We start from the raw sequence: 12,500 nt of genomic DNA, 5'->3' as shown, positions 1-12,500 counted from the left end.
CCCTCTGTCTCTCTGTGTCGCCCTCTCATTCCCTCTGTCTGTTTCTCTCTCTCTCTCTCTCTCTCTCTCTCTCTCTCTCTCTCTCTCTCTCTCTCTCTCTCTCTCTCTCTCCCCCCCCCCCCTCACCTCTCTCAGGTCCTTCGCTCCATGTCATTATTATTTTCGTGCACTCGGACTCTTGCCTGTGGTTATATATGAACAACATCTGATGTTCATGCGGCAATCATATGCGCACAACGAACATCAAGCCATCAAAAGAAAAAAGCAGTTGCACTCTTTGGTCCCTCCCCCCAGGGGAGTAACAATTATTTCCCCCAAACCCGCTTCAAACTCATCAAATTTCGACTTCCCTTCCCCATGTCTGTGTTTCGAGGACACATGCGACCCGAAGCCCAGACGAGACATAAAAGAACAACAGACCTTCGTGCGGGAGGTTTTTTTGTTTTTAAATTTCTTTCTCTCTCCTTCTCTTTCGCGCTGAAAAAAAAGAGAGAGAAAAGAAAACTCGGAAATGTTAAAAAAAAAATAAATAAATAAATAAACCCACTACTTTGACCAACGCATGAGCCTTCACAGATATAATTTGTACACTGGTTGCAATGAAGCGAGACATTTTGCACTTGTCGTGGGTCTGTTTCTTTGCTTCGACGCCGCTGAAAAGATGATGTTCAAAGTGCTTTGGCAAGGACGGTGAAAGAACGAATGGCCTTATTGCGAAACTGCAGATGAATTATTAATCTGGTGGGAAAAGACGTCCATCGCGTAACTGTGCTGGTTACTCTTATTAAATTCCAGTTCTTGTTGTAATTACATTGCGCTCCCGTGTTTGGTTATCGACTCTCTTCGTCTCTATTTTTCTTCGTCTCTATCTGTCTGTTTCTCTCTCTCTCTCTCTCTCTCTCTCTCTCTCTCTCTCTCTCTCTCTCTCTCTCTCTCTCTCTCTCTCTCTCTCTCTTTCTCTCTCTCTCTCTCTCTCTCTCTCTCTCTCTCTCTCTCTCTCTCTCTCTCTCTCTCTCTCTCTCTCCCTTCTCTTACCTCGCTCTGTATCACTCTATTTTTCTATTCACCGCGTCAGCTAAGCTAATTGTTTTTCTCGTAGCTTGACTATCGTGTTTTTCATTCACCCTCTCGTAAATTTTATTTAGAGATTTTTTGGTTATGGCTCTGGCAATGTTTCTCGAAAGAGTTTGCAAAATACTTTGTGTTTATTTAATTTATTGTTGTTTAGAAAATGCTTTGGTGTATTATAGAATAATATATTTACTTTGTATTGCTATATAGAGGAACAAAGGTGCAGCTGATGAATCTACATGTACCTGACACCATAAAAGTGTTCTTGTATTACGAGGAGTGCTTGCATTAAGGTTACAGAAGTGCGTACAATATTTCCATGAATGTTGGTTATTGTTCTAGGCGTGTTGGCTATATTTCTAGGAAGGTTGGCTATTTGTGAAGGAGCGATTGCTATATTTCCAAGAGTGCCCACTGACAACAACAAAAAATGAAAAAAGAAGAAATAAATGCGAATTCGATTTAACTTCGTCCTGCAGATGTCATTCCGCATGTGGCACGTTTTGCCTGTGCTTTCTTTCGGTTCTGTGGCTTGTTCAATCACACATTGGACTTGCTTTCTTCTGCATAACGGGTTTTGATGCCAAATTTCGTTTTCCCTGTCTATTTCCCTTGTCATGGAGGAGGGACATGCGTGTTTGCGTGCGAAGGGGGGCCCTTGGAGTTCGCCTGTCAATTTCTCGTCGAGGACTTTTGCTTTTCCTCCCCTGGCTCATTTTCAAGTGACTGCCACTCTTTTCTCTTCCATGGCATTAACGACGCTCTTTGTCTGAATAATTCAACTTTTCCGTTCGCTTCGAATTAGTTTGATGAACTGTGTTTAATTTATCAAGGGTTAGGTTTTCTCATGGCTGACAAACTAAAGTGTGATTAACTGTGTTTAATTCATCAGGCCGGCTTAAATCACTCGTGGAGTGCTAAGATTAGACGATAGAAAAAATGGTGTTATTGTATTCAAACGTTGTTTTGGTTTTTCTCTCGCTTAGAAAAACAGGATGGGAGCAGACTGACACAGAAAAAGGGACACAGACAAACAGACAGACAGACAGACAGGCTAGGCACACAGACAGATAGACAGACAAACAAACACATATACATAAAAACACACACACCCACTCACACACACACACACACACACACACACACACACACACACACACACACACACACACACACATACAGTTCATTCCACACTAAATTTAATCTGCATGCCAGAAACTCAATTGTCAACTTGACCGACCCAACAGAGGGGTCTTATCGCACATCACTCTGAGTAGGATCCAGTACTATGGTGACCATAGAACTGGAGATCCAAGACATAGTGACCCATCCCACATCATCAGAAAGTCAAGACTGCCCAAGAATAGATGATGCGAGGGCGCAGTGATCTCTCTCCAACACACTTAATCTCTCTCTCTCTTTCTCTCTCTCTCTCTCTCTCTCTCTCTCTCTCTCTCTCTCTCTTTCTCTCTCTCTCTTCTGTCTCTCTTTCTCTCTCTCTTTCTCTCTTTCTCTCTCTCTCTCTCTTTTCAGCCATAACTCAGCAGAGAAAAACCGGAAGAGATGCGAAAACGCAACCAAAGCTAGCACAATGATAGCATGTAAATGAGCCAAAGACAGCCAACATTTCTTGCTCCTCTTATGTGACAGGTCGAAACTTTTGCCGACGGCGAGAAACAAGGATTGACTGATGTTCATATAAAGGAAAAATGTTAGAAAGGCGATGGAAAGAGAAGGAAAGAGAGAAGAAAAATATGGAAGTGCAGACGAACGTGAAGAGAGAGAGAGAGAGCGAAAGAGAGAGAGAGAGAGAGAGAGAGAGAGAGAGTTACCCCCTCTGTCTGTCTTCCAGTCCCTCGGGCTGTCTTTGTCTATGTCTCTCTCTTGTTCCCTCTTCCAACCCTCTCTCTCTGTCTCTTCCTCACTCTCTCTTGCTCTTTCTTTGCCCCCCCCCCCCTCTCTCTTGTCTATCTCCCCCACGTTCTCTCTCGATCTTGGTTACTTAGGCTTATCACATCTTTGCTTTGTCCTGCAGACAGGCTTCCTTAAAACAACAACAACACAACCACCCAACCCATAAAAACTCACCCAATCTCGCACCCAATCTCAATTTCTTTTCCTCTTTCTTTTGTTCCAACAGGTCAGCCTACTCGTGACGGGCAAGTTGGACCGGGAAGTGACGTCACAGTACCGCCTGATGCTGGTCGCCCAGGACGGGGGCACGGTGCCCAAGACGGGGTCAATGCCCGTAGAGGTCAATGTCAAGGACATCAATGACAACCCTCCTGTCTTTCATCCCCACCTCCTCAACGTATCGCTGGACGAGACGACGTCACTGCGGTCTGTCATTCTCACGTGAGTATATAGTGTATTGTTTTGCTGTGTTGGTGATGGTGGTGGTGTTGTTGATGTAGTGGTGCATGGTCTAAGCAGTGTTTGATTCCCTTTACGCCGCAAAAACCCACACGTGTTTCTTTTTCCCTTTTAGGATAACTCCGAGAATTGTGCGTGAGATGTAACAGTTGTACCGTAAATGATGTGACAGCTTTCAAGAAAAGGAAATGAAATAAATGGAATTTGTTGAAATGACTGACATTAAAACCTTACATAATCTGAGAAAATTGTTGCATTTTTCTCTTTCAAATCGTTGGTATATACCAGTTGCAAATTATGACATTTTAGTTGTTATTAGGTCAGCAGGACCTATCCGATTTACGATGCAGTTAGGGTCGACGACGTCTTCAAATGGGGCATCCTCCATTTCGCTCATGATCATGAAGTGGGTCAGAACCAGGATCGAAATAAGCATGCGCTTTTCGTGGGAAGAAAAAAGACAGAAATCGTGATCTTTTGAGATACATTTCTCGGACAAGCCAAACAAATAAACTAAAACGATTTTAAGTGCAGATTTGAAGCCGATAGGCAGATTCGGGTAGGGGGCAAAAACTTTCTGAGCCAGCTCGAATGCTGGGAGCTTTTGAATCAAAAAGTAATGCAAAGTGCTTGTTTATGAGAGCGAAGGACGTTTCAATCGATTGAAATCACGTGAGCGGGACAGCTAAGATTACTCAAGTGTTTCTTTTTCACTTTTAGGATAACTCCGAGAATGTTGCGTTGAATTAAGCAGTTGTGACGTAAATGATGTGACAGCTTTCAAGCAAAAATTAGAAGAAATGGAATTTGTTGAAATGACTGAAATGTGAAGCGGCAAAAAAGCCTGCATCGGTGCACTGCCTTCGTCTTTTACACTGAAAATATTAAGTGTGGTAATACAACTCATCTTTGAGTGAAACTGAAAGTAACAGTGTTCTCTTAGAGTTATTTTAGAAGACTCAGTATAATCTTCACAATATCAAGACGCTATATACAAGTGCCCCTATCCCTTTCAAGAACTCAAGTGATTTGATCAGCAAGAAAAAGTTTAATCGAGCCAAAATAAGACAAAATTCAATTTAGCCTTTCGTTCATACCTTGCAAGACTCTACGACCTCGATACACCCCCCCCCCCCCCCCTTCATGAACTCTCATCTGTGTGTCTGTCTCCCTGCCCCTCTCTCTCTCTCTCTCTCTCTCTCTCTCTCTCTCTCTCTCTGTCTATATATCTCTCTACCTCCATCTTTCCCCTCTCTCCTCACTCTCCCTCGCTCCGTCTCAGCCCCTCACCCCCACCCCCCCTCTCTCTCTCTCTTTCTCTCTCTCCCTCTTCTCTCTGGATCTTATTACCTTGCACAGACTGGCCCTCACCGGGTTTTTAATTAGAGAATAATTCATTCCGATTGAGAAAATCGCGCTTCTCCGATATCTTTGTGGATGCACACGTGTTGTGTGTGGTACGCGCTAGATGTAGAGGCCAGAATGGCAGCAAAGAGAGAGAGAGAGAGAGAGAGAGAGAGAGAGAGAGAGAGAGAGAGAGAGAGAGAGAGAGAGAGAGAGAGAGAGAGACAAGACAAGACAAGACAAGACAAGACAAGACAAATTCTTTATTAACGAGGGTAATGACATAGGCAAACAGGTGCTTGTTCACATCCAGAGAGAGATAGAGAGAGATATTGATTTGTAGAGGTAAAGATCGAAGGTATTTATCTCGAGCGTGTGTTGTTCATTGTTTGCCCCGTATTTGAGCTGTGGCACGACTTCTCATCGTCAATTACACTCTGTTCTCCTGTGTTGGTTATTTGTCTCTGTGAGGGTGCATGTGTGTGTGTGTGTGAGGGGGGTAGGGTGGTGGTGGTGGTGTGTGGGTGGGTGGGTGGGGTGGGTGTGGTGGTGATTCCTTAACTCGCCAGCGTGCAATCAAGTGAAACACGCATCTTCTTGGCATCGGTCTGGATTAGTTTCGTGCTTTGCCATGCGTGAATACAAGCTGACAGAAAGATGGAGTAGAAAATCATTAGATGAGACTTGGTGAATACGAGATCAGAAACTGTAGGCAGATCTGGGGGCAAGTTGCATTACGGCTTTGCTTGGCGGCTAGAATTCCTGTTTAGCAGAACGATTAGAGCGGTTATAGAGTCCTAGCGTCCAGGAGGGTGTTCAAATGCTGAGCAGATTTTGTCCCAGGTCAAATGCCAAAGAACAGCAAACATGACGGGCAAAGCGGGCAAGGATGAAATTAAAAATGACATATTTGTGAGATGTTGAAGAAGAGCTTTCAGCTGTAAGAAATTAAAGACACTTTGTCTGTGAACTCTAATCTCCCATAACAATAATTTCTAGTTAAAACCACCCACCACCCCCCCCCCCCCCCACCCCATGTCAGAGGTCATGTAGACCACCACAAGAACAGATCTTGCTCGAGGCCGCGCCCTAATTGTTCGTTTATTATTTTTTTCGTGATTTATTATCTGAATAAAATCGTAAATCCAAAAACAAGTGACTGCCAACGTTCTTTGAATAAAAATTTGAATACAAATTTGAATAAAATCGTGTTAAACTGTGAACCCGAATCAATGGTGTTTGACGTATCCGCAGGTTCAACGTGACGGACGCGGACAAGGAGGCGAACGGTCAGCGCAATTTTCGCTTCAGCCCCTCCATGGCCCCGGAAGTGACCAAGTACTTCGCCCTTAACTCGACCACCGGTCAGATCAGCGTGGCGGCGCCACTGACCGAGGTCCAGGGCCAAGTCATGGAGGTCAAGGTATGTTGTTGTTGCAAACAAGTTTTCTACAATAACAGTTTTGTTTAATCTTGTGATGGTATCATGAATCATTGGCATTTTAGAATCAACAACCAGCTGTAAGCTTATATGGGTGATAAGCTACATATGCAAGGCACACTCAGATAATGATTGCCTGCTGTTAGACTGATTCATCTACGGAGAGAGTCAGAGAGAGAGATGGCATATATACAGCCACACAGACAAATAGACAAAAATGCAAAAGAACACGAGTCATTTTAGAACATTACAATACAAGACAAGACCAGACCAGACCAGACACCACACCACACCGCACCGCACCACACCACACCACACCACACAACACCACACCCCACAACACAACACAACACAACACAACACAATCTCAAAATAAGAAATTACATTGTGGCTGGCCATGAACGCACAACAACATTTAAACACATCAATATAAGGAACACTCTATCTAATTTCAAACCGGTAGAGTGTTTACCACTGTTATGTCATCACAAGGATTGTTTAGAATAAGCACTATGCTTGAGTGAGAAATCCTAAATGCCATATGTTGTTTATTTCACGATACAAATTGAATAGAGTCTTTTTTAAACCAGGTGGAGTGTTCTGACGGAGGTTCGCCCCCCTTGGTTGGCGAGGGGACGGTCAAGGTGTCCGTAGCGGACAGCGGGAACACCAGACCCAGGGCTTTCCTCAGTCTGCTCTTTGGTGGCAACGTGTCAGAGTATGCACAGCCGGGTACCGTGGTAGCGCACGTGCGCGTGGTGGACCCGGATGTAGGTCTAGAGGGCGTGGTGACCTGCTCCGTTATCAGCGAGGCTCTGGAGCTTCAGGCGCTTGACGTGGACCGCTACAAGGTACGGTGTCAGATGTTCATTTGTTTGCACTTTTTGTAGTCTACGTGGACCGCTCGCTACAAGGTACAGTGTCAGATATTTGTTTGCACTTTTTGTAGTCTACGTGGACCGCTCGCTACAAGGTACAGTGTCAGGTGTTCATTTGTTTGCACTTTTTGTAGTCTACGTGGACCGCTAGCTTCAAGGTACAGTGTCAGATGTACATTTGTTTTCACGTTTTATAGCCAACGTTGACTGCTGGGTACCGTTGTCGTTACATTTTATTCACTTGGAACTGCATTGTATGGTCATGCATATTATTGTATAATATTGAATATAGCTATTTCATATGTTACGTGGATTTCCATTGGTCAATTGGGCAAAACTGAGCTCATTGTAAAAGTGATATCGACGACATTTCCGTCGATATCAGTTTTGATATCGACGACCTCTTTATTGCTTCCCCACTTCAAAAACAAAAACACCTAAATTTAAAAACAAACAAATATATATGAAAATGTAATGATCCCAGAATTTAGTTGAGCAAGTGACTAAAGACTTTTTGAAAGAAAAGACATTTTTAAATACTGAAAAGTACAAGAAAAGAGTGAACAAAAAGAAATAATAATCAGAGGGAGGGATATGGAACAGCCAAAACTGAGACAAATACTTTTGTAATTTCTTTACAGTAAATACAAAATGTCCAGAGAATTAGCAATATATCTAACATTGACTGACTGTGTGATGATATCTTCTGCTATTGGTCTGTTTCGACAGTGATATCAAAATCTCGACCTCCGGTCTCGATTTTGATATCACTGTCTCAACAGACCATAGCAGAAGATATCATCACACAGTCCGTCAATATTGGGTAATATTATTTTATGGATCATTTCAGAGCCCCCGCGTGAAGACTTCTTCCATTTTTACTACCTTTATTTTTCGGATTTACTGTTCAGAACGCCGGTAGATTATTTACCTCCAGTTAAATTAAGACTTCCTCATTCTACATTCCTTATTGTATATGTGTTTTTTTTCGTGGTCTGAAATGGGGGGTATTGTTGTTTTATGTTATCACCAGGTGATCGTGGTGAAGGTCATGGACAGAGAGGTCCAGCCCACGCACGAGGTCAGTGTCAACTGCCGTGACGCCGGTTCCCCTTCGCTGGACACCACGGTCCACTTCACCGTGCACGTGCTGGATGAGAACGACAACGCGCCACGCTTCAGTGAAGACGTGTACTATGCCACGGTGACTGAGAACAACGAGGTGGGCCTACAGGTGGCCAGGGTACGCGCCAGGGACCCCGACATTGGAGACAACGGCAAGGTTAGTCGATACATTGGGATATGATACCTGTGTTGCCATCCAGAGTTCACGCGTAACTAAGCTTTAAAGCAATATTGCAAACATAGTCTGTTTGTTTACAGACATACATTTAGGTTTTCCGATTTCTTAAGTGTGTTTTCTTCAACACCTTGTGCACACTGTACATTCAAACATACTGTGAACTCAGAGATCTAGCGTTTTAGTCCTCATTTTAATACTTTATAGTAGAATGCCACAGAGCAAAATTTAGTTGTTAGATGTTGGCCGAACCGATTTATAGCTGTGTTATAGTTTCTCTATTTCAAACAAATCACACGTGTTCCATGTCCACGTGTTTCAGACACATCCCTCGCTAGTGATTACGTCTTGTCTATGGATTGTTTGTCTATATTCACTCTTTCAAAACCAACACAACACAAACCCGACAGAGTTATTTTCAGAATTCGTATACTGATTAAAAATGTTAATATTATGTTTTCAACCCAGGTGGACTACACCATCTTCTCTCCCCGCGGAGACCCCGGTGTCATCATCGACGAGAGCGGCTACATCATCGCCACTAGGTTCTTCGACCACGAGCGCAACCACCAGCTGTCGTTCGACGTGGTGGCCACGGACCGCGGGGTTCCCAAGAAGAGCTCCACGGCCACCGTCATCCTGACAGTTCAGGACGTCAATGACATCACGCCGGTCTTCAAGCAGGACTACTACGAGGTGCAGGTGCCGGAGGACATGAAGGTGGGCACCACGGTGGGCAAGGTCAGCGCGGAGGACACGGACAGCAACAACAACGGCAGGGTCATGTACTCGCTGGCCTGGGAGAACCCTCAAGAGTTCGCCTTCTACAGTCCCATGGACGCCCACATCCCGCTCTTTGTGTCCCCCGAGGGAATCCTGACCCTGGAGCGGCAGCTGGACCACGAGATGACGTCGGAGTACAACCTCCTCGTGCTGGCCACGGACGGGGGAGAAACCCCGCGCACCGGTACCGCCAGGATCTCCGTCCTCGTGGAAGACGTCAATGACAACCCGCCTCAGATCGTGGTGCCGGACCCCCACAACGTCTCCGCTGTGGTCGTGGCCACGGACACCAAGCCTGGATCCAGGCTGCTTATGGTGGTGGCGCGCGACATCGACCAGCAGGATGGGTCCCTGCTACACTACCACCTGGCCAGGACCACGCCCTTCGTTAGACTCAACGGCGAGAACGGCGTGATGACTCTCGCCAGGGCTTTAAAGAACCGAGACATAGGCAGGCATCGGGTAACCGTGGTGGTGACGGACTCGGGAACACCACCCAAGGCTAGCAACGCGAGTTTCGATCTGGTGGTGTTCGCGGCCAACGCGTCGGAAGGTACGGGTCACGGGGACCGCGTGGAGCATCTCCTGATCGTCGTCATCCTGGGCTGCGTCACTGGCATCATCACCGTCGCCGTCATCGTCACCATCGTCGTCATCCGCCGCGCCGACCAGCAGCGCAGGAAGTACCGGGAGCGCCATGACGTCAAGCCGGTGGGAGAGAAGGCCGCGGTGGAGTTGGGCAGCGCCCTCATCGTCAGCAACCTCTCCCCCGACACCGCCACCATCACCAAGGCCCACCACCACCCCCACCTCGGAGGGGGCAGCAACCACGGCGGCTCGAAGGACGCGACGTTTGAAGAGGACAGCTTTCCCGACAAGTCTGTGAGTACTTACTACGTACGTATCGCCCTTTTCTTACTAACCCCGTCGTCGTCGTTGTTGTCTTGTGGTGGGAACACGTTTTGACAGACGCCTAACACTGCATTGTCACAAGCAGTCGCATACAAGCAAGAGACACTAAACGTGCAGGCACCCCTTTTCTTTAGTGCATGCGTTGAGAATGTAGAGAAAACCACTGTCCTGTACAGACACCGAACACCATTGTCTCAAGCAGTCGCATACAAGCAACAGACACTTAATTTCTTCTAGTGCATGATTTGTGAATGTTGTGATATATATAGCCAGTGTCTTTTTTAAGAGCGAACACCATTGTCTCAAGCAGTCGCATACAAGCAACAGACACTTAATTTCTTCTAGTGCATGATTTGTGAATGTTGTGATATATATATAGCCAGTGTCTTTTTTTTAAGAGCGAACACCATTGTCACAAGCAGTCGCATACAAGCAGAGACACTAAACCTTGAACAAGTCTTTCTAGTGCTTGCACGATTTGCAAATGTTGAGATATAGAATTATAGCCACTGTATTTTACAGAAACTGACATGAACACCATTGTCACAAGTAGTCGCATACAGGCAAAGACAATTAAATATGTGCATGCACTTTGTCTAGTGCTTGCATTTGAAATGTTCTGGTAGCCACTGTCTTTTACTACAAACAACGAGCACCATTGTTACAAGCAGTCGCACACAGGCAAGGACATCTAAACGTTCATATGCACTCTTTTTGGAGCATGCGTAGTGAATGTGATGGCCGCTGGCTTTTTGGGAGATATATGAACTTATTCGAAATTAATAACGGACAGCCCTCTGTGACCCCATTCAGAGAATTATGGATATCGGGCGCTCAATTACAGATGGGTAGGACATTTGTCGTAGTATGATCGGTAAATACCCCCCCAAAGTCAACAGCCAATTCATCCTCATGTCCTTCGTTTGGATTTAGTCTTCTGTCCGTGTCTGGTGATTACCCTGTTTGGGAGTATTACCAAGCATGAACGACTGCTTGTACACTCTGTGTGTGTATGTTTAAGCGCTTTTTGATTTCCATATATATATGATATAGATGCTTTTAGATAATGCTGCCGTGTCGGTTGTGCAGTATACAGTGTGTGTTGTGGAATTGTATGAAGTTTGTCGTTTACACCTTGTAATAGTTTGAACAGCTTTTCGTCACTGAGGCTTGTTTAAAAAAACCCACGTTAACTTGTTTCTTTGCCGTTTTTTTCCACCCCTTTCGTCCTGATTGCTTTCTTTCTTCCTTTCTGTCCTTTCTGTTTTCTTCAGTCGATTTTCTTTATGTGTTTACTTACTTTCCATTTAGCATGCAGTAGCGCAAAGGAAAATGAAAAAATATTTAGTTCCATGTGTGTCTTAAATCTGTTACGATCCACAGCCGTTAACACGACTAGAAACAGAAAAAACTGTCACGGTTAATCGTGTTTTGTATTTGACAACGTAAATGTGTAAAATAAATACGACCATATTTTTGTTGTGCTCGAACGGAGGTTCGGTTGAGAACTTTAAAAGGATTGAATCTTTTCCTCAACACCAGCGGGGAATTAAAATATTACTACATCCGCATGACGTAGATATCGATGTAGTAGATGTTCACATACACAACGAAAACGTGTCCAAACCTAAGTAATAGTACTATCCCATTGTGACATGCAAAACGGCTCCCCTTTCTCTCCGGTACTTTTCCTCCCTTCATAGACAAAGGATCCGGTAATGAAAAACAAGGTTCCGATAAATTAAAACATAATATGAAGACATCCGCATGACGTATAATGGATGTTAACACGCAGAACAAACAAGTCGCGTAAGGCGAAAATACAACATTTAGTCAAGTAGCTGTCGAACTCACAGAATGAAACTGAACGCAATGCCATTTTTCAGCAAGACGGTATACTCGTAGCATCGTCAGTCCACCGCTCATGGCAAAGGCAGTGAAATTGACAAGAAGAGCGGGGTAGTAGTTGCGCTAAGAAAGATAGCACGCTTTTCTGTACCTCTCTTTGTTTTAACTTTCTGAGCGTGTTTTTAATCCAAACATATCATATCGATATGTTTTTGGAATCAGGAACCGACAAGGAATACGATGAAAGTGTTTTTAAATTGATTTCGACAATTTAATTTTGATAATAATTTTTATATATTTAATTTTCAGAGCTTGTTTTTAATCCAAACATAACATATTTATATGTTTTTGGAATCAGAAAATGATGGAGAATAAGATGAACGTAAATTTGGATCGTTTTATAAATTATTTTTTTTTTTACAATTTTCAGATTTTTAATGACCAAAGTCATTAATTAATTTTTAAGCCACCAAGCTGAAATGCAATACCGAAGTCCGGGCTTCATCGAAGATTACTTGACCAAAATTTCAACCAATTTGGTTGAAAAATG

The 12,500-nt window shown here is 44.3% G+C and overlaps 1 protein-coding gene across 2 annotated transcripts in view; it reads left to right on the top strand.

Annotated features, from left to right (window-relative positions):
• LOC138970682 (protocadherin alpha-9-like) overlaps window positions 1–12,500 on the top strand; it is a 98,585-nt gene that overhangs the window by 35,249 nt on the left and 50,836 nt on the right. The window contains exons 3-7 of one of the 2 annotated variants that reach the window (XM_070343170.1): window positions 3,212–3,426; window positions 6,043–6,211; window positions 6,820–7,080; window positions 8,141–8,389; window positions 8,876–10,072. In XM_070343170.1, coding sequence (XP_070199271.1) covers window positions 3,212–3,426; window positions 6,043–6,211; window positions 6,820–7,080; window positions 8,141–8,389; window positions 8,876–10,072 — 2,091 coding nt within the window. Of the gene's footprint in view, window positions 1–3,211; window positions 3,427–6,042; window positions 6,212–6,819; window positions 7,081–8,140; window positions 8,390–8,875; window positions 10,088–12,500 lie in introns of both variants that reach the window. The other variant, XM_070343160.1, reaches the window with a different exon arrangement.

The sequence above is a fragment of the Littorina saxatilis genome, linkage group LG1 (genome assembly GCF_037325665.1).
Source record: "Littorina saxatilis isolate snail1 linkage group LG1, US_GU_Lsax_2.0, whole genome shotgun sequence".
NCBI lineage: Eukaryota > Metazoa > Mollusca > Gastropoda > Littorinimorpha > Littorinidae > Littorina > Littorina saxatilis.
The sequence above is the reverse complement of the archived record's forward strand: the minus strand, read 5'-3'. Positions and strand labels throughout refer to the sequence as shown.